A 22081-nucleotide genomic window follows, 5' to 3' on the forward strand; every position below is an offset into this window, starting at 1 on the left:
TCAGTCAGAAACAAGAGTGCAATGACAAATACAAGTTGGTTGCTCTTTCTGCGTTGCCAGATTTGCCAACTTTTAACCCCTTAAGACCTGAACACCCACCTGTGCATAAAAAATTTTTTGCTGTATTTGAATTTCTGTAACTCACCGATAGACAAAATTCAGGTGGAAGCACTTTCTGGGAAAAAAAAGCTGCCATTACAGTAATTAATGGCGGGGAGATCCAGGAAGAAAGAGTTGTTTGGAGGAATTTGTTGGGAAAAACGAAGTTAGTTCTACACTTGTGATGTCACGAAGATCTTCCAGACAAAAGCACAACTTCCCAGCGTTCAGTCACACTTTGAATTTTGTCAATAGAGGAAACCACCACCAGCGATACATTCGGGCTTTAAAGGGTTAAGATCCCTTAAGCAGTGTTCATCAAAGGAGCACCTAGGGACTTAAGGTAGCTCTCCACTGACCAATCACTAGCGCCTCGTCCCAGGCCTAGTGAGGAAGGCAGGACCCAGATGTAGACACATGAGGAGGCAGGGAACTTTTAATGAAACAGTGCAACCAAAGCCCAAGCAAAAAGATAATCACCACGGAAAGCCAAAAAGAGGTCCGATGGCATCATGTACATCCAGGAAAGCAGAAAAGAAACATAAAACCAGAAAAAGATGTGGACTAATAATCATAAAATAAGACAGGAAATTAGACGGAATGGAATAACAAACCAAAAGACAGTGTCAAGACGCCTCTTTATTGAGTGCACAGGGAAATGTTTTTAGCTTTTAGCTTGTAAACTTATCAGCAGGTTGATGTTGTGCAATAGCTGCTGCCTGAATGGCTTGTGTGTGTGTGTGTTGACAGTCACCATGGAATTGGCAAAAGTTCAACATCTGTCAGGCCACTGGAGCGCTGAAGAGCAGGTGGTGAGAAGGAGAGTAAAGACAGACACCGACTGAGGAGCTGGGTGTTCTCTCATTTCACAGAGTTCTCGTGGTCCCAAGAATCTCGCCTGTGCAAACCCAACTTTACTGAACTATAAAAGTGAGAGGTCAAAAGTAATTAGTTTTCTTCTAATGGGTCTGATAGTGAGACTAATTTTACAAATTAATTCACAGCACTTTGGTTACTGTACCATAACCATAATTAAGATCTAAATTAAAACTTGTACGTTTTATGTCCTCTTTTGTTTTGACATTCTCCTTGGGGATCTTGGGGTACATGCAAGGCTGTATGGTGCCAAAAACTTCAGCGATGAAGCCAGGGGGTACGGCCACAGAGAGAGCTCTAAAAGTGATCAGTAAAACCTTAAATTTGATTCTAAAACATACCGGGAGCCAGTGGAGATTTGCTAAAACCGGAGAGTGATGTGATGTCTCTTCCCCAGTCCTGGTTAAAAAGCCTCGCAGCCGAATTTTGAACCGTCTGAAGTCGTGAGATTGGATTATTGTAACAGTCTGTTTTACCTTGTCTGAACGATAAATCAGACGTGATGAAATAAAAGCATGAAAAATGGTCTGTGTTTCAGAGAACTGGACGGATTTAGGAAAATGTTCCTCAGATGGCAAAAGCAAGTTTGGATTTAAAACTTAGATCAGAGTCAAATCAGACTCCGGGGCTTTTTGCAACAGTGTGATATATCAGGTGTGCAGGTCTCTCATTATGTGGTATCAGGCATTTTTTTTCTCAGATTGATGTGACTCAAAAAAATGCCTAATGCATTCTTTTTTCTTTTTTTTTTTTGTCTTTGTTGGAAACAGCTTTCGTGAGGAAGCATATGCTTACTTTCCACCGTGGACACTGGGGTTTGGGCATAGACTTCTTGGGTTGTGTGCGACATGGAGCCTGTTGATCCTTGGTGATGTGTTGCAAATCCACTGGAACGGCTCTGCTGCTGCAACTCACCTCAAGACTGCTGCAGGCCTGTGCCTGGATTAGCTTCCATGTGGTCTTGGTGAGCTTCATGGTAGTTTAAGAATAGAATATCCTTTGTTTTCATTGCAGAACACAGGTTCTACAGTGCAATGAGATTTTGTCTACAACTCTGCAAGGTAAAAGATAAAAGTAAACAGTAATAAAAAGAAAAAAATATCTAAAAGTCAAAATAGAATGGAATTGAAGGGACTGCAGTATAAATAAGAGTGCAGTAGAAAATATAAGACAACTTTTATCCCACATATGGGATTGAATTAGAATTAGATAAGACATATATACCAAAAACTATATTAAATTTGAAAGAATATACAAAATATACAATAATATAACAGTACTCTGACATTCAGTATATACAGTGTAGGCTTGGATTAAAAGAAATGCTAAAAATAAATGGAATATAATGTAATTGCTAAGATACTAAATGTTGACATTGCGGTAGTTAGTGCATATGCATATGGTTGCTATGGAATATACAGTCACATGTAGAGTATTGTGCAAATGTGGATTATTTTCATAGCAGCAGCATGGTTATAAGGTAGCGTGCTGACTTGGTTGAGAGTTTTAGGGCTGATTTCGAGCTTCCACAGCTCTGGGGAAGACACCTTTGTTCAGTCTGGTTGAGTGGGTGCAGAGGGCTTTATAATGTCGCCCTGAAGTTCAAACATCGGAAGTTTATCTCCTTGTCTTCGTTTTGGGGGGAAAAAAATCGTTGTTAACTGATGATTTTCATCATGTCGTAATGCACCCGCAATCAGTGAAGTCTTACATGGTTAAACACATCGAAGTGCTGAATCGAAGATTGAGCCAGGGGAGGTAATTAGAATCTGATATTGCCAAGGAAAACATATTGAACGTAGTGAAGCGGAGAAGAGGCGAAGTCCATCCAGTCGTTGTGCAGCTGTCCTCCTCCTCCTAATCTCCACCTCACCTTGACAGCCCAACTCCACTCCAGAACCTAGGACATGCTGCTTCTATAAATTCCAAGCCCATTAAAATCTCTACGGTCGCCTCAGGAAGGGAAGTGACACCGATAAAGTTCAACTTTGTGATCAGATAGTTGACTCAATTGGTTTTATTACTTCTATGCAGTTAGATAAAGAAAAAAAGGATGTAGTTTGATGTCATTTATCCATGAATACTTTTCAAGAACTGACTGTTCTGCACAAACAGGAACAACCTGCAATATCATTTGTAATGAATCTTTGGTCGTTTGTGTTTGCAGATACAACTCATTTCCTCACTGAGATGCTGTTCCAGTGTAGTGTGTTTTTACTTGTGGTTGTTAAGAGTGTTTTTCATGTGCAACTAAGCTGCTGTGACCAAGCAATTTCCCTCATAGATAAATAAAGTCAGTCTGAGTCGTATCTTACAACACGCTATGAGGAAGTACTATGAAACGCTATAAGTGGTTTATATAGGCTAAGTATATCTGCAGCATACAGTACTGATACGCTCATGTGTTTATGTTCAGTTCTGTTGTGTTCTATTAGTTGACATTGTTGCTATGGTTGTAGAGTGTTTTTGTTTCTCCTTGATGTCAGTGAATGCACCATTCAAGAGAGAGGAGTTATGAGCGGAGAGAACTGTCAGATTGATGGTGTTTATGATGTTGGTGTGGGCTACGGCCGACAGCCCGCGTACAAGCTTCAATTACCCTGAAGAAAAACTCACATAGCTTCTTTTGTGTGAGACGCTACAATACGTATTCAGGTCAAGATAACAATAATGATAATAATAATACATTTTCTTTTTATAGCTCTTTACAAGAACTCAAAGACACTTTACATGCACCAAATAAAAACAGAAACACACACACATTGAATGAAACGTTGACCAGAATAAAATAAAGTATGAATAAAATGAAATAAAATAAGAATGGGAGCAGCAGTAATGAACAGTGTGAAGCAGCAACCTTAATTGTTTAATTGCTTTAATAGAGGGTATGCACATGACATGACAGCTAGAGAAGTCTCCATGGTTACAGCCACTAAGTGGCAACAAGTGGCGGTTGAACATGGAAATTAGCAGCATTACTTTGAACCAAAGGCTTTAATAGTGTCTAAATTGTAAAATTCATTTTTTTTTTAAAAAATGGGGAAGAGCTGTTGTGTGATTGACGGAACCAACAGATTGGAAAAGCAGTCAGAGATATATTTTATAGTTTTCCAGATATCTGCCAAAGAAAAGAGAAGCAATGTGTCACTGCATTAGAAGAAACAACTGGAATCCAGATACAGAAACCTGGTGCTGTGGTTCATTTAGTGTCAGATGATATTAATTTATGCTGTATTTACTGATGAAGTCAAACCTTAAGTTACTTCTTAAGTTACGTTCTGGAGGGCTGTCAGATAAGTTTATGGATGTTTTGGCGTAGTTGGAACCGACAGTAACTATTTTAGTTCCAACAATAAATAACAATGAAAATAATAAACTGAATATTTGTGATCACTCCTCATCATCCTTTTAATGCTACAGTATTATATGGCTAACATTACTTCTAAGTAAAGCTCTTAGCGTTAGCATCTTTTATTTAGCTACATTTATCATAACTGAAACTGAGGCTAATCCACTTTTCCAAATCCATACTAGTTCATATGGATCATTGTTGAGTCCAATTGTCTATAATTTGATGTGATAATCCACATTTTTTCTGGTCTCACTGTATTTACTGACACATTTCACTGTGTTTTTGCCACTCGGGAGGGCGTGGCCCCAGGTGACAGTGACGTCAATGCATACCCTCTATTGGTTTAAACCACAGAGGAGGCTATTGCAGTGGTCCAGTGTGGAGGTGTTGAAAGCATGGATGAGGGTTTCAGCTGCAGGAGGGAAAGAGATGTTTCTTAGGTGGAGGAGGAACGCTGTTTTTGTGATGCGCTGTTCAAGCTTGAGGTGGGTGTCGAAGATGAATCAAAGGTTGCAGGTTGAGACGTGAGTGTTGGGTGGACTGGGTGAGGGGTTTGGGGCCAACGATTATGAGGTCGGACTTTCCACAGTTTGGTTGGAGGTAGCTGGTTTGCAGCTGTGTTTTAATTTCAGAGAGGCAGGTTGTGAGGGTGGAGAGTGTGGAGGATGTGATGGAGATGCATAGTTGAACATCATCAGCGTAGCGACGCATGATATTGCCATGGGGAGATAATGAACAGGGAGGGAATAGATGAATTTATTGTGGCAAAGCATAACAGTTGCCTGAAGTCGTTCAACTCTTTTCACTGAGTTGCTGGGAACTAATTTCTTGATAAAGTGAAACCAGAGGAGAAGACGTTTCTTTTGGCTGTTTTTATTTATTTATTTTTTACTACCTATTTGCTTCTAATGATTTTTCCTCCTCTCTCTTGTGTTCAGGAGCGGTGGTCATAGCCTTCGTGGTCTGCTGGCTGCCCTATCACGCTCGACGCCTCATGTTCTGCTACATCTCCGACTGGTCCGAGTGAGTAGTGACCTCCTCCTCAGCCTCTCGTGACAGCGGGAACTTCCAGTAGTTCTCATCTGCTCACTTGATCTATCATCTGTATGTGCTAATTATAGGCCTTCACGTGCACGGCCATGCATACAAGTAATGTCGATGGCCGTCATTCAGAGGGTCATCAGTTAAGAGCGTCTGACAAAAAAGAGCGGGGCAGATACATCTTCTTGATTAGATGGCCTTCATTTAACATTCTCGTACCCCCGCCCTCTCACTCCCTTTCCACCCACTCAATCATTCATTCACATACTCTCAGTCTCTTTAACAATTAGCCCTTCCAACCTATATGTCTCCCTAATCAAAAATCAGATAAAGGCAGACATCATCTCACTTACCCTACATGAAAGACGGACCATTACATGAGGCAGCTGAACATCATAAATCCTCAGGAAGTGAACTCTATTGAATCAAATCCTGCTTCATGTACAGCTGAAAACTATACGCCATGAAGAAAAGCATGTGTGTTATACACTGATCAGACGCAACATTATGACCACTGACATGAGAAGTAAATGACATTTAAACCATCTTGTGACATTTCAGTGTTCTGCTGGGAAACCCTTAGCTCATTCCTGTAGATGTTACTTAAGCCCCTTGTGAAAGTGTCGACCCAGGATTTTATTGGCTCAGCTTGGCTTCAATGTGAACAGGAATTTACACAATGACGTTGATGTATCTGCTCTGTTTTTGAGCTGCGAGGAGCTCAAAAACCGAGCAAAGTTTTGGTCTTTGTCCATAAGAGACTGATCTCTGAAGGGCAGAGATTTTTGTCCATTTTTTCAAACAAATCAAATGTGTTGTTACACCATCGTTAATGCAAGTACATCTTTTTGAAGTTGATGTGCAGAGGTGTCATGGTATTGATATTTGAATTTCCTGTTATCCTGTTTGATTTTCTTTGTGTTTCCTGTTTCTGTTTTGTAAGTTTCTTTCCAATTGATTTCAAGTCTTCTAGATGTGATATAAAGTACAAAGATCATGAAATACACTCAGGAAATCACAAAACAAGCATCCAGATTATTTATTTTCCCGACATGAAGCAGATCACCATTCTCATTGTCAGCATCTGCCAAACCTTTGACACCAATGCAAGAAACGTTAGTAATTACTTGTTCTAGGATTTTAAAACCCAGAGTAATTGGGATGTGAATCTTTAAGTTTATATTATATAGGAATGAACAAGCAAAAAGCAATCAGAGAAACTCATTTGCATGTGCAGTGGACCGTGAAATGTGCTACCAAAGCAAGAAGCAGGAGACCCCCACACATACAAGTCTTTTACACAAACATAATATACTAAAAATATAAGCATTCATCGTCCAAAAAAATGGAAAACTATGCACAAATATGCACAAATAACTCCGGCTTCATGAAGACTTGCATAAGATTAAGTAGTGATTTCAAGCTCCTTGTTATTTTATGTTTTAGACATGCATGAGTGAGTTGATGTCGCGGCAAGTATAACATTTCGTCGTGTTACTTATTCGTTGCGTTTCCTTTGTTCCTCGCCGTCACTGACACGGGGTAGATTGAGATTGATATCACTTATCTGCATGCTACTAGACTCACCCCCTCGCTAACGGCGTTCTGCATTTTCATTGTCTTCCTTTTACATGCAGAAAGCTAAACATTCACATCTGTCTTTTGCAATGAAGGATCCAATTTATCTCCAGCTGCCGGGAGGATTATTGCATCACATCGCAGAGCAACTTGTTGTCATTGTACGCTGGTTGTAAAACAAAAAAGTAATCTTTAAAATAACACACTGTATCAGTGTCTCTCTGCAGTGCGCCCGCAGTGGAGTTATTATTGAGAGGCAAGTGCTGTTATTATTCTCTCAGTGGGTTTTTGCTACAGGCACCCTGAGACTGCGGGGTAAGCCATCAGTATGTCTGTCATAAAAAAAATAAATAAAAAATAAAAAAGGCACGACTCAACTCCGTCTATCTGCACAATAAAATGACAGCCTTCTTCAATTTCACATGTTAAATGATGTAAAAAAAAAAAAAAGGTAACTAGTGAGTGAGGTTGCTCAGAAAATTAGAATTTTTCAAAATCTTTCCTGCACAGCTGTTTAGATGTCGTTAAATCCCAAAACCCAATTTATAAAGCGCTTTAAAAACCAACAAAGGCACTGTACAAAAGACACACAAAAAAAGACGCAAAAATAAACAATAAGGAGAAGAGGAGGGTTTTAAGAAGTGAGACCTGTCTGATGTGAAGAGGCAAATCATTCCACATTTGCAGAGCTGCAACAGTGAAGGTGCATTCCATTTGGAGCTTCTGTTGATCTTTTTGGTGCATTCAGAAGCTGCTGATCAGCTGACCTGAGAGAGTGGGTGTATGAAGGTGTAACGGCTCAGAGCGGTAGGGCAGGACCAAACTGTTGAGAGACTTAAAAGCAAATAAAATTTAAAGTAGATCCTCCTCAAAACTACGGGCAGCCTGAGGACTGACGATAAAATGGGGGAAATGTGCTCGCCAGCTAAAAAAGACATGCAGAGGCGTTCTGTTCCATCTGGAGACGACTGGAGACGAGCAGAGAGTCTTGTTGCAGGTACAGACACAGGAATGGACTAGCATCCTGTTAGCATGCACCTACAACAGTTTGGAAAACTGCTTGAGAAAATCTTCTGTTTTTATTATCATCTTCCCATCAACTATGCAGCTTCTGACCTGGTCTGGTTGAAGTTTTTATGAAACATGAACTGTAAAATGAACTCCTAAGTCTGTGTTAATCTATTACATGTTACCTCAAAGTGGACAACCAGCAATGAACCTCACTTATTTGAAAAACTGATGTTATTTTCAACCATTTATATGGTAACGATTGAAATGCTTGGAAATTCTAATATTATTATATATTATTACTGTAAGTCGTAAAAATACTTTTTTTTTCATTTGTGACATTTTTCAAACATTCTCTTTTCCATGTAGAAAATCAAGATCAATGAAGTGACCAAGTTGCCCACTTCTTCATGGTACCTAATGAAGCAGTTATGTTTGAGATCATGCAGAGGTGGACCTTATGGATCCTATTTGATCTTCTCTGACTGGCAGAGTGAAAACCACATGATTCTAGGGTTGCAGTGTGAGACACATGTGGCAAAATGAGGAGGCAAAATGTGTGCAGAAGTATATGATTAATCATCCAATAAAGCAAGAATAAGCATTTATTTATTTATTTATTGGGACAGTATGAACATAGAGGTCTGATGTGAAGTTAACATAAAACAAGAAATATATAGAAATTAGCAACAACAGAGAGAGACATGGATATTCTTCATAGCATGAAGGCATACATGTATAACACACATACAACAGTAATTAACAAGGTGGATAGTGGGGTAAAGGTGCATGGCACTAGGACTGACTGTTGTTGCACATTGCCCCAAATCACAACTGTTTTGATTATGGTTAACCCTTATGCCTTCCTCACACTTACTACCTTCTGGACACCTTCTAGGCAAAATGAACATGAATAAAGAAACTTCTACTTCTACTTGTTTTTCCATAAATCACATAACCAAGACCAGCTCAAGTATTTCCTTCTCCGTCTCTCTTATTTTTCATAAAATTAACAGTAGGATGATGGAACGTTGATGGTAACTGGAGTCTTGGATATTCCAAAGATTAGCAATAAAACTGATTTCATCACATCGTTATTTTTTATGTAGTGTCACATTTCAGATTTTGCACCTTCTGGACACCTTCGTGGCAAAGAATGTACATGTGCAAAAAACAGCCATTAAATCCTCATACATCAACACTCTTTCTTTTCTGCTACATAAAAAATTACATACATCATCATCTCACTGTTAATTTTTATGGACAATAATTCAGTTTTTGTGTTTTATTTTGTAAGAAGAAAAAAAATACTTTGTATTTTCAGACTAGAAGTTAAATGGTTAAAATACTGGAAATTATTGAAATTGTGGTAGCTTTGAGCCAGTCTAAAGTTGTTTAAGTGATTTATGGGGGATTCATTTTTATGGCTGTTTTTTGCACATTTTGGACATTTCTGCCACGAAGGTGTCCAGAGGGTGCATGACATGTGAAAGTTAAAAGCACTGGATTTCAAAACGTTTGACTAAAGAGAAGAGTTCCTGCAGAAATTCAAGCCACAAGCTGTAACAAAATGATCACTAAATGGGAAAAAAGGAAGAAAAAAATGTACAAAAATGCCCAAGGAAGGTACAAGGGTTAGACCAGAGGAACATATGATTGTGTTGGACAGACTCCTGTGTCACAGTTGATGTTGTTTAGTTGTGTTTTTCTTAACAGTGGCATATAATGACGCCTGTTGCCCTCCCCAGACTAAACTGACCTGGTCTGGCTGTGCAACAATGACAGGAGTGTGAAAGGACCAAAAATAAAACAAACTCGAACAACCTTAGCCTTGGCTGTCACAAATGTGCACAGAGGCTCTAATAACGCAACACAACTCAGCTGCCTCCAACCAGAAGCTGAATGAGGCTTTTCTAAGCAGGTGTCCCGATGCAGCAGAAGTCCGAATGAGATGATACTGAGGCTGTACGACGGACTTTAGATAAAGATGTTGTTGTTCTGCCAACAAGTACCGAAAGGTCTTCCACCAAAACATCAGCGCATATTCTGACCCTTTTCTTCAGAGTTGTCTTCTAGTTGACTTAACAACTGTGCATGTAGCACAGGTTCCACCATGTTTGAAAAATGCTGCCCCCGTGGTCGACAGTTTGCTCTGTGTCAAATGGAATTACCGTGAGATACGCCGGCTGCTGGAGGGATTCCAAGCGAAGGCAAAGTCCTGCCAGAGCCAAGACTCACTCAAGGCTCGCGTCAGCCTCCGTTACATAAAGACATCCCACGGGGATTACCTGAGCATGTATGAGGAAAAGGTCATGTTCAATACTCTCTCAATCCAGTCCTCATTCACCTTTAATGGTGTCCCTGTATGCTGACAGATACAGACATCATTGACTCACTGCACACTTCACCGACTCCTCGCTTCGTCGCAAGAGCAAAACAGATCAATACGCCGGGTTCTAGTAACAGAGATGACACTCGAGAGGATCGTGCCCGTGTTCTGGGGACATATTGATGTGTTATGACGTATAACCTTTTGCCACTGCTCTCCATTGTTTGCTTGCGTGAAGTTAAAGACATTTTCTGTCATTTATGCACAAAGAATGTATCAATTCTGTGCAATTGTAGTTTTGTTTTTTTCATATTTTTGTGGCTTAATTTATATTTTTTGTTTCTGCAGTAATTTTTGGTTCCACTTGAGAGCAGCCACTTAATGTGGTTCATAATATAACTTGACTGGCCAGTGGTCACACAAGCAGCCGATTTCTAGGGACTAGTGTCCTTGTAGTCCTTGTATGTACATTTATAAAAGTTTTATTGTCATTGTCATTGTCTGGTTAAAAAAAGCTCCATTTGGAAGCAATAAAAATAAAAGCTATAGCACACAGGAAACTACCGAAACCAGAGGAGCACCAGGCTGCTGCAACCTCTTACGCCAGCTATCAAGTTTCTAACCTAAACATATCTAAAATGAGGAAATAAGGAGAAGAAGAAGAAGACACATACAGTTGGATCTAATGTGTTGCTTCACTCATTAACAGCAGGACATTTTCTCCTCCTGCTTCAAAGCTTCAATCTTAGACACCATTTTCACCATCAAATTATTCCATTATTATTTTTCCTTTTCCTAAAAACACCGTTGTAATAGCTGTGAACTTGCATGCACATCATGCGGTGGTTAGAAGAGCATGCCAGTTATCCAGGGTGGAGATTACTAATGAAGTTGGCCTGATGGCTGTTACAGGGGGTTCATTACAGTGGTCACTTGCATTCAAATTCATACAAAAAAATAATAATCTTTCACCTTTTTTTTTTTATTATTTGCAGTGGTACACGCTTGTTTGAGTGACTGCAACACCAGCTTGACCCATACAGCGTTTGTTGTAGGTATGACAGGGAAAAAGAAAGAGTCAGATGCAGGAAAACAAGAAAGTAAAGTTCAGTTTAACAAGACGAAGCCGAACTACAGGTCACAGGTCATTTAGGGAAGAACTGACACAGGCAACTGACAAATAATGAGGGAATTAGACACAGGTGAGACCAGCAGGGGAGAAGCAAACAATTGGAGACAAAGACATGAAGTACATGTTACGGAAAAACCCAGAGCAAAGGTTTAAAATGAAACAGGGAGAACCTAAGCATGACTCAGAAAAGCCATGACCCCCTTACTTACACACACAGCTGGTCCGGGTAATACTCGAGTAGAGGGAGTTGCAGTAGTCGAGTCTGGATGATGTGAATGTGTGAATAACTGTTTCTAGGTCGGAGGGTGAGAGGAAGTGCCTGATTTTTTAAATGGATCTGACAACAGAATTTACAGACTTGTTGAAACTGAAGTTATTGTCAAATGAGACACAGAGGTTCATTGCATATGTTGTGATACAGGAGGAGAGGTGGTTGGGGTTCTGGGTGGTAGTAGTATGATGTCTCCTTATTTAACTGAAGGACGTTCTGAGCCAACCAGACTTTGATCTCCTCAAAATTAATTTTTTATTTGGGTGATGTTAGTCTGACTTTTAGAATTGAGGGGGAGTTTGATCTGTGTGTCATTGGTGAAGCAATGGAAAGAGATGTTGTGTCTTTGGATAATTTTTCCTAGCGGAAGCATGTATAGACTGAGGACACCTAAAACTGAGCCCTGGGGAACTCCACACATGTAATATTTGCAGGTGTGGAGGAGGAGCTACCAGTGGAAACAGTGAATTATTTGTTTGAGATGTAGGAGCAGAACCAATGACAGGAAACTTCATCTTTACTTCTGTTCATTTCTGCTCATTCTCCACTTGTTTCTTTCCTTCTCTCTTCCTGTCTTCTGTCCCATCTTATGTAATCTTTATATCCTTAATGTCCTAAGGCTTAATCTCTTCCTTCTCCTCTCCATATTTGGAGGCACTGAGTCGGATCAGTCAGTTAAACATTGCTTGTGTGCTGTAATCTCTCCAATACACATTTGTATATAATGTCATATTCCAGTTCCTTATTGGGCTGTAAGTTAAACAAATACTTTAACTTACTTCTAGATGTACAACACCTCTCTTTATGATCATCAGTGCAGAGAAAGGTCAGAAAGTATTTTCCTTTCAAAGCCGACTGAAGATTAGAATTTGGTGGAATTTAAAAGCCGATCTTTCCCCTCAGTGTGCATCTCTGTGATTCTGGCATGGGAAATGTTTCTCTGTCCTATCCTCCCCTGTGGCTTTGACAGCTTTAATAAAGCCAGACGATGGCAGAAAGCCTAGAGTACAAACTTGGAGACTCTTCCTTCAATAGCCAACGTCTGTAGTGGACCAGAAATGGTGTAATACAGTGTAATGTTAGTCCAAATCAAAGTGTAATACTCACCTGGCATCACTTTCTGTGTGGCTCATCCACAGGTGAGTGGATGCCTGGTTAGTGAAAATGTTTGTGCCGTTCAGAATTTTCTACATTTCTACATAAAAATGACTGAAAAGTCCAGGAACGCTCAAAGTACACGAAGAGCACCCAACTTTTTAGCCCATTCCAATAAAATATTCCAATAAAATCTTGTAATGGAAACCTCTCGAATATATAAAGCAAAAACACTTTTACGCTCTCATGAGATGGTTATTTAGATGTATCGATATAAAAGTTTATTGTGCAAAAGTGCAATGGAAACACATTTCCCCGTCACTGGAGATGATGCAGGGGGTCATGTGACCAGTTCTGAGACTTTACGAGAGTTACAGCTCATTCGCAAAACACCTTTCAATGAACACTAGTGATCATTCACTCAAACAAAGAAAGAATGGTTTGTTCTTCTTACTGTGTTATTTTCAACCACATAGATAGCGTTTCTGTTTGGGTTATTATTATCCCCTTCTTGGACACAGGCGTCTTAGACAGAAGAGGAGACACTGACTAGGTGTTGGGCGTCATGAAAAGAGACCTTGGTTTAGTTATAATCGTCTTCATGATGTGTATTGTTAGCTGTGGGAAGCCAACCAATTGTATGATAATCTCTGTCTTTGTGAACACTATAAGTGTCAAGCTCTCATGTCTGTCTGTGTCATGTTCCACGTCTGTTCATGTCACGTTGTGTTTCCTGTTTTATTTTGTTAAGTTGCTTGGTTTCCGGTTTTGTTTCACCTTGTCTCTTGATTGTTTATTGGTCTCACCTCTGTTGATTGTCTTCATGTGTCTCACCTGTGTCTTGTCATCCCTCAGTCCTCATGTGTATATATAGCCCTGCCTTTCCCTTAGTTCCTCATCACGTCGTTAATGTTAGCTTTACGTCTCCACCCCATGATCCATGTTTCCTCGTCCTTGGTCCACGTCACCTTGCTGTGTTTGATGGTTCTTTTGTATTTTGGGGTTTTTGTATTTTCCTGCTGTCCTCCTTTTGTTAATTAATAAACACCTTTTGTTTTGGAGATCCTGCCTCAATAGTCCTGCATCTGCGTCCTCACCTACCAACCTCAAATCCCCAACGTGACAATAAGCGATGAATGTTTCCTGTTGTACCTTTGAGATCCACCCTGTCACTTTGTGCAGTGACGTGTTGTAGGGGTCTCCTATTGTAATTATAACATACTTAAATACTATAACCGTTCAGTTGTGTGTGATTATTTACGTGTCCAGAGTGCTACGTCTTACACAGGCAATTTGCACCCTCACACATACAAAGAGCAATTGTACTTCATTGAAATTTCAGAAATATCACTTTTATTTTGCAAAAAACTGCAATGGAAACGCAGCTAACCATAACAAGCCGTCCTGGAACCAGATGCAGCAGAACAGGCCCAAAGCAGGACATTGGCGCCCCCATGTTTCATGGAGGGATGAGGTTCTGATGCAGTGTTGGTTCATCTCCAAACATGACGATGCCCAAACATTTAAACCAAACTATTCTACTCTGGTCTCATCTGTCCACTAAACATTGTCCCAATAGTCCTGTAGAAATCTTCCATCATCACAGATTCATCAACATTAACATCAGCCAATGTGAGAGAGGCCTTTAGCTGCTTAGAAGTTCCCCTGGGTTCCTCTGAGACCTCTCCCACTATGAGGGAGTGATTTTTGTTGGTGGACCACTCCTGACTCTGTCTTCTTCTTTCTTGCAGTGACATGTATGACTTCTACCACTATTTCTACATGCTGACCAACGTCTTGTTCTACGTCAGCTCTGCCATCAACCCCATTCTGTACAACCTGGTGTCGGCTACCTACCGCCAGATCTTCTTCTCCACGCTGCGCTACTTCTGCATGCCCTGCCGCCACACCCCCAGGAGGGACCTGCACCCTCTGACACGCCACTCCATCAGCATCTCCAGCAACCACACCCTCTCCACGAACATCATCAAAGAGACGGCGTACTGACTGGGCCACGCAACGGAATACTTTCCGTCTTTCTCATAGCATGGACCGATCCTCTGCCACTCTGTGATTTGTGAATAACGGTCCAGTCTCATCAAGGAAGTTCATCCTGGAGACAGGTTCATCTCGTACTGTTGTGGTGACCAGCATCATCATCTGAAGTCCAGTCAGAGACCTCACATTTTCTTATTGTGTTTAGTATCTTTCTTCATCTGAACACGACTTTGTGAATACAACAACAACAAAAAAAACATGGGCTACAGAAAAGCATATTCATGTTAATGTTTTGTACAATATGTTTCTATGTTCACGTTTTTATTGGACCAATGGTCGCTGCTTCCGGTCTCCATCAACTTTCCTTTCTCTACAAAACTGGCACATCTGTCACAGCAACAGCAGCAGTTATATGACGTAAAGCGCCTTTGTGCTATCTTGGAAGGGAGTCTGGATAAGCTTTGATGTTGGAAAGATTCGGGGCAAAGACTGAGCATTGCCCTTAAATCCAGGCAGACTGACAGCTGTATTTGAAGGATCTCTTGCATCATTAACACTAATCTTGCGTGTCTTGGCTCTGTCACGGGCAGATTTTCAGCGCAACAAGTGGAAAAGAGGGAGGATGCAACGTAGCAGCAGGGGGCGGGGGGTTCCTGACACTCTGTTTAAACTCTGATGTCTGTGGGATTTCGTTATCACTGCCAATGGCACGATTATTACTGGGAAAACATGGCAGCAGTCGAAACATAGTTAGGGAATGAGCAGGTTCTCAAAATTTCGAGCACCTGGAGAGACCGACAGAGGCTGGCAGAGGTTTGGGGACTCCCTTTAGGAGCAATACGAAGACGCGGAAACAATCTGGAGATGAGAGATTTAACTTTGATATCAATATAAAATGTTTCCCATGCATATCCCATGCAGCAGGTTAGGAACTTACACCGATCAGCCACAACATTAAAACCACTGACAGGAGAAGTAAGTTACATCTTCAGTGTTCTGCTTGGAAACGTTTGGATTCACTAGATCCCAAATTGATAAAGTATCTGTGAGATGATCCACAGAGGCCCCTCCCCTCAACCCACAGGACCCAAAGACCGGCACTAACAGCATTCTGTTACCAAACACCACAGGACACCCTCCGTTCTCTGATGAATCACGACGTTTTGGAGGCACAAGGGAGACCTACATTACGATATTAGGAAGGTGGTCATAATGTTTTGCCTGATCGGTGTAGACCAGCAAATCAGATTTTCTGATGGGCAAAGTGAAGGCTCGGCTTACAGATATAAAACTCATTCTATCCTCTGTGCATGTCACAAACAGATACGTTTTTTTAATAGACTTCCATTTCCACACTAAGAAATACGATTAATCGCGATTAAATATCATTTATTTTTAATCTATATTAATCGCGCGCACTGCAGACTGAGTATTTTGACATATCATTATTAAAATGTTCAGACGATTGTACAGATTCATACAATATAAATACTGAAGCTGTGTGATGTATGTTTTCAAGTTACTGTCATCTGTTCAAAAGTGCTATATCTCAAAAAGTATAAAAAGCCACAGCTTAGATTTGTATATATATTGTGTTCACACAAGGGTAAATTTGTGTATCTTACAAATTGAATGACTGGCAATGGTTAGAAAATGGGTACAAGATGAGAAATTAAGCATTTTATTGTCTACTACTACAAAAAAAAATAAGATTAACCGTGCAGTTGCAATGCCAGTCAGAGGGTTCTAGTGCAGCTATTATTTGTAATATAATAATAGTGAGTGAACAGAAGGTTAACAATATTGACAGTCTTGACTGGAGATAGGTGTCAGGTGGACTTTACAGTAATTGCGCTACTTAATTCTGTTGTGTTATGTCGACCCTGTTACTGACCCAGTTATTGACGTATGGATCCAGACTGGAGCCACGATGTGAGCACTTATTAAAAGGTACTCGCCTACACACACAAAGAAGAAACGCACTCGGCCCGTTCCCTTCACAATGGCAAGTTAAATCGCTCCTTCAAAGTGGATGTTTAGGACCATATCTAAACGGCTGATTTGTAACGGGACATCTGAATCTCATTAGTTAAAAGTGAACATTTTGCAGAGCGAGGGGGAAACCTCTCCACGGCGTCTGCTCCTGCCACTGATTCTGTTACCGTGTTTAATCATAAAGAAACGGGATTAATTAAAAAAAAAAAAAAGAAAAGAAAAAGACACTCCAGCACTTGTGGAAATCAAAGAATTTAATTTTAAAAGATTGTATTGAAGGAACAGTTATGGGGTCATGGAGACTGAGTCATTCAGTGTCTGCACCACTGTAGCTCTACTACTGAATTCCCACTTTCTAATTTTCATTTATTGGCCTGTTTTATGTTAGAGTTGATGGAGCTGCAGAAAAATTTGTGAATTCTGAGCGTTTCCTCCGGGAACTGGAAACTAAATGAGGCCATTACATACATGCATTACCCAGAACCCATAAATATTTGTATAAATTACGTAGCAGCCTGATATTTCACAGGGTAATTGAAAGCTCTGGGGATGGCCAAACTTATTAAGATTCATCTTTCACGGATTGAATGTACAGAATTTTATGAATAAATAAATAAATAAAACCACTTAGTTCTACAGGAAAAATAAACTGGCCATTACTAATGTCATTACAATTAATAGCTGCTGAAAAATTTCGCCAATAAATAAATAAAACTGAATGAAATAAAAAATATATAATAATATATTTGGTGTTGCAATTTGGTGGCAATGCTTAACACCAAAGTTATTTTAATTCAAATCTGATGAAAAATGTCGTGCAAAATGAATAAATTAATAAAATAGAATAAAAAATAAAGAATAACATAAAGAATAAAAATGGATGAAAAAAATCTCTTGGTGTAACTACATAACAAAAAACATCACCAAAGTCATTAAAATGAATAGCTGATGTAATGTTTAGCTAATAAATCAATAAATAAATAAATAAAGACATTTAAAATCTGTTGAATTTAAAGCGGATAAGACAGAATAAAAAAAAAAAAAAAACAGAAATGTAATAAAAACTTAAATAAAGAATTAATATTAATCACATTAAAAAATAAGATGAATAAACTGATCACCAAAGTCCTTGGAACTCTATTTGTGCGATTTTAATGAAAATCTAGTCTAATAGTCGTCTGTGTATGTAATAGCTGTTGTTTTGTTTGTTTGTTTGTTTTTTGGCAAAAAAATAACAACACAAGTGTAAACTGTGTGGGCGGTGCTGATGGAGAAGCATCATTTGAATTCATCTTCTGGAGACCAAGTGCCAAATAATATGGAAAATAATGCGGAGAAAGTCTGAAAGTGGTGCCAGAGGAAATGTTTGATCATGAACGTCTGCTGAATTTTAAGGAAACTGATTTCACAGTTTGGACCAAGATGGTACGCGGACTTGGACACACAAACACACACGGAGACATGTTGCTGTGTAAAAAAAAAAAAAAAAAAAGTACACGGTTGTGGTACCAGTATTACATCTAATTTTCTTGACACTGCTACGAACCTTCTCAGTGCTTTTCACAGCACAGCAACAACATAAAAAAGATGGGCTTTGAATTATTTTTAATTATTCTGTATTACATCTGGTTGTTTTAAGATATGGTGCTTTGTTCTTATTGGTGACACTCTACTGGCTTGTGCTTTCTATAGATCGATATGGCTTTGTGTTCTTGTGCAGTATCTGTGTTTGTATGTGTAACTTTGTATATCGGCCAAAGCTCAGATTCCCCAGCCCACGTGTTCTGCAGACAGCCACACTGAATGAAATACAAGGAAATAAAATACTATATATCCTGTTGAATTTACAAAACGTGCAGTTGACTGGACTATGTTTTTGCCAAACTTCAAACCTGCAGCTGTATGAACGCTTTCTAACTCAAATGTGTCCTGGCCCAGAGTAAATAAATGATTAATTTATAATTTTATTGCACACTGGACTTGATAAGCTCTTGCTAATATGTTGCATTTATTTCACAGAATGTTATTTCTGTGTAATGTGTGTAAATACAGTCAAAGTTTGCACAAAGCTTCTCATTCGCCGGTTTATCTAGATTTTTTGTGGAGGCCAGGTCCACTTCATCCATCTCCTCGATGATACCCCTTCCTTCACAGAGCCTTGAGGTGTGTTGGGCCCCTATAAAGCTAAAAAAACAGAAGTTATGGCATCTCATTGCACAGTGCTCCGGTGGCCATTTCAGTGAAGTATGCCTTGAAATTCACAGAAATCACCAAAGTTCTTATTTTCACTTGGTTTATGTCCATTCCTTGTGTTTTTCTTCTTCTTCTCGTTCTTCCTTAGTTTCCTTAGCCTCTGTGCAGCAGTTTGCCTCACACACCCAGTCTCCTCTGAACTGCTGATGTTGAGATGTGTTTGCTACTTGAGATGCTGCTCATTTGTGGTTTCTGAGACAAGTTTCATCGAAGATACTTTGCAGATTGACCAACTTTCATATCTCAAGGAAATGATGGACTGCTGTCATTTCCCTTTATTTATTTGAGTGGTTCTTGCCGAAACATCAGTCAAATAGGGAACTGAGGACCAAACACATTCAGAAGAACAGAAACTCTGAAAGTTTTTTGCATAACTGTAAATAGAAAACCATTCCAGGTGACATGTCGTCCTTTTTTATCATGATAATAATCTCAAATACGACTCCAGGCTATGGAAGGCCTACTCCACCAAGAAGGAGAGGTTTGGGGATGAGTTGGACCTCAGAATTGGACCTCGGAGCTCAATGCCTCTAGGAAATGATCCTTGAAGGCTGTTGGAGTTCCAGGTGAGTACGTCATGAAGCTCAATGAGAAAACATCAAGAGTTAAGAGTCAAAGGAAAAGGTGAAGAATCTAAAATCCAACATATATTCTGGTTTATTTAACACTTATTCAGTATGTGTTTCTCATATTTTAATGTCACACATATATAAATACACACACTCTATTAGCCATAACATTATGACCACTGACAGGTGACGTAAATAACATTGATCATCTTGTGGTAATTCAGTGTTCTGCTGGGAAACTTCCGAACCTGGTATTTATTCGTGTGGATGTTACTTCGACATGTAGCCCCCACCTAGACCAGACCAGGTGCCCCCACCCCATAGCAATGACAATGACTTGATGGCAGCAAAAACACTCGAAGAACAGCACAAGGTGTTGACCTGGCCTCCTAATTCACTAGATCCCAAACTGATCAAGTATCTGTGGGATTATCCACAGAGGCCCCTCCCTTCAATCCATAGGACCCAAAGGCCCCCCCTCACTAACAAGTAAGGTGGTCATAATGTTATGCCTGATCAGTGTGTGTGTGTGCGTGTAGGTGAATACAAACTGAGCCCATGCATTTATTCAAACTGCACACGCGGTTTTAGCGAGCCTCTCTTGACACACGGCCTCTGTCGCTGACATGCATGGATTAACAAGCAATGAGACGGGAGCACAGTCACACACATGCAGCCTCGCCACTTAGCAGCTCCGTGTTTGACCTTTTTCCAAAGAACACGCATGACAACTAATAGCTGGCTGCCTGAAAGAAGAAACGTCGCTCACAAAGCACACGCAGGCGTCTTACTTAAGCTGTCAGCCCGGGGGCATTAGCGGGAGCTCCTCTCTGAGGCAGGCAAACAAACTCCACAACAGACTCCAGCGTTTCAGAAAGAGATCGAATGACGAGTCAAGACCCCAGCTTCTTCTGTAATCAAATGAATAGTATTTCTACATTATGACCACCTTCATAATATTGTGTAGGTCTACCAAAACAGTCGCTACTCATCAGAGAATGGTTAGTTTGGTTAGTTGTTTTTGTGTCTGTGTCAGGCTGCATCCTGGGGGGGGCTGGTCTGGTCTAGGAGGGTGCTACACGTCTAAGTAACATCCACATGAATGAATACCAGGTTCATAAGTTTCCCAGCAGAGCATTAAATTGTCACGAGATGTTTTAGATGTTTTAGTTATTCTCCTGTCGGTGGTCATAATGTTGTGGCTGATGTGACACGTTGATGAGACACAGGTAAAACTAATAAGATGAGAACAGGGGAACGCAGGAAGTGAAGCACACCAATGAAGACCAGGACCAAAAGTTTCCCAGCAGAACATTAAATTCTCACAGGATGGTTTTAACGTTGTTCACTTCTCCTGACAGTGGTCATAATGTTATGGCTGATAGTTGTTGCTGTGGGTCTTCCTCCCATGAGAGGAAAAAGTCCAGACTTTAAAAAGTTCAGATTTCTCCCAAACACACAGCGAGGCTGAACCTTTTCTGTCACAAACGCTGTCAGCCCTTGAAAAGACTGTATTAACTTTTGTTAGCGTAGCAGTCAAAGGTTTGGACACATCCACACATTCAGTGGTTCTACTTCATGTCCATGTCAACCTCGCTGCACAGCCTGGGGACAGAAAGCCGGACAGGACAGAACAGAACAGAACAGAACGTGCTTCCTGTTTGTGTCGCTGGTATGTGGAGACGTCTGTCAGTCTGAGACAAGTCACTCCACCTGGAAATATCCAGAGTACGGTGGTGGTTTGTGACAGTGGAGGGGGAGGACGGTGGGTTCTGGATGTCTCGCTGTGGAGGGACACCTCACAAAAAGAAACGTATCTTCAGTGGGCTGATCGCCCTTCACTGCTTCTTTGACGCCAATTATTATTATATTTAGCCTCAGAGTCGTTCAACCTACACGTTAGACACTTATTTATTTTATTACTCACATAGTTATTTATCTGCTATGGGCTGACTGGATATAGTGAATGTATGAATTGTACACTGAGTAGCGGCGGCTGTATTTATTTATTAATTTACTGTTTTTTTTTTTAGGAAGAGGGAAAAAATAGGTTTTTGTGTTCGTGTGTCATCACCAGAGGCCAGATTAATTTCCGTTTTTACTATTATTATTATTATAGCAATTATTATTATTAAGTTATCCATTCTCCTGGGCTGATAAACAAAAAGAAAATAGAAAAACAAAGAATAAATGTATGAATATGGTTTTAAATGGAGGGGACCTACAGGTCTGGAGCACTAATGTGTCTATATGTCTATAGACATATGTGTCTATATGTTTGTGTGTTTTTATATTTTATTAGTAGATGAAATTGTTTTATTCTGTGGCAATGGAAAATAAAACATTATGTCCAGTACAGTGATGGGTTTAATTATGATTGTTAGGGAGGAAAATAAAGGCGAAGAAGTCGTTCATTGCTGTTTTTCCCACACCGACCCAGTTTCCTGATGTTGTATCACCCCCTGTATTTGTTAAATCTTGTCCC

The 22081-nt window shown here is 40.0% G+C and overlaps 1 protein-coding gene across 1 annotated transcript in view; it reads left to right on the forward strand.

Moving 5' to 3' along the window:
* ntsr1 (neurotensin receptor 1 (high affinity)) overlaps nt 1-15844 on the forward strand; it is a 46907-nt gene extending 31063 nt beyond the window's left edge. Inside the window, exons 3-4 of the mRNA XM_047577597.1 lie at nt 5266-5350; nt 14533-15844. Coding sequence (XP_047433553.1) covers nt 5266-5350; nt 14533-14788 — 341 coding nt within the window. The 3' untranslated portion in view covers nt 14789-15844. The remainder of the gene's footprint in view (nt 1-5265; nt 5351-14532) is intronic.
* Nucleotides 15845-22081: the final 6237 nt, after the last annotated feature.

This window comes from Mugil cephalus, chromosome 1 (assembly GCF_022458985.1).
Source record: "Mugil cephalus isolate CIBA_MC_2020 chromosome 1, CIBA_Mcephalus_1.1, whole genome shotgun sequence".
NCBI lineage: Eukaryota > Metazoa > Chordata > Actinopteri > Mugiliformes > Mugilidae > Mugil > Mugil cephalus.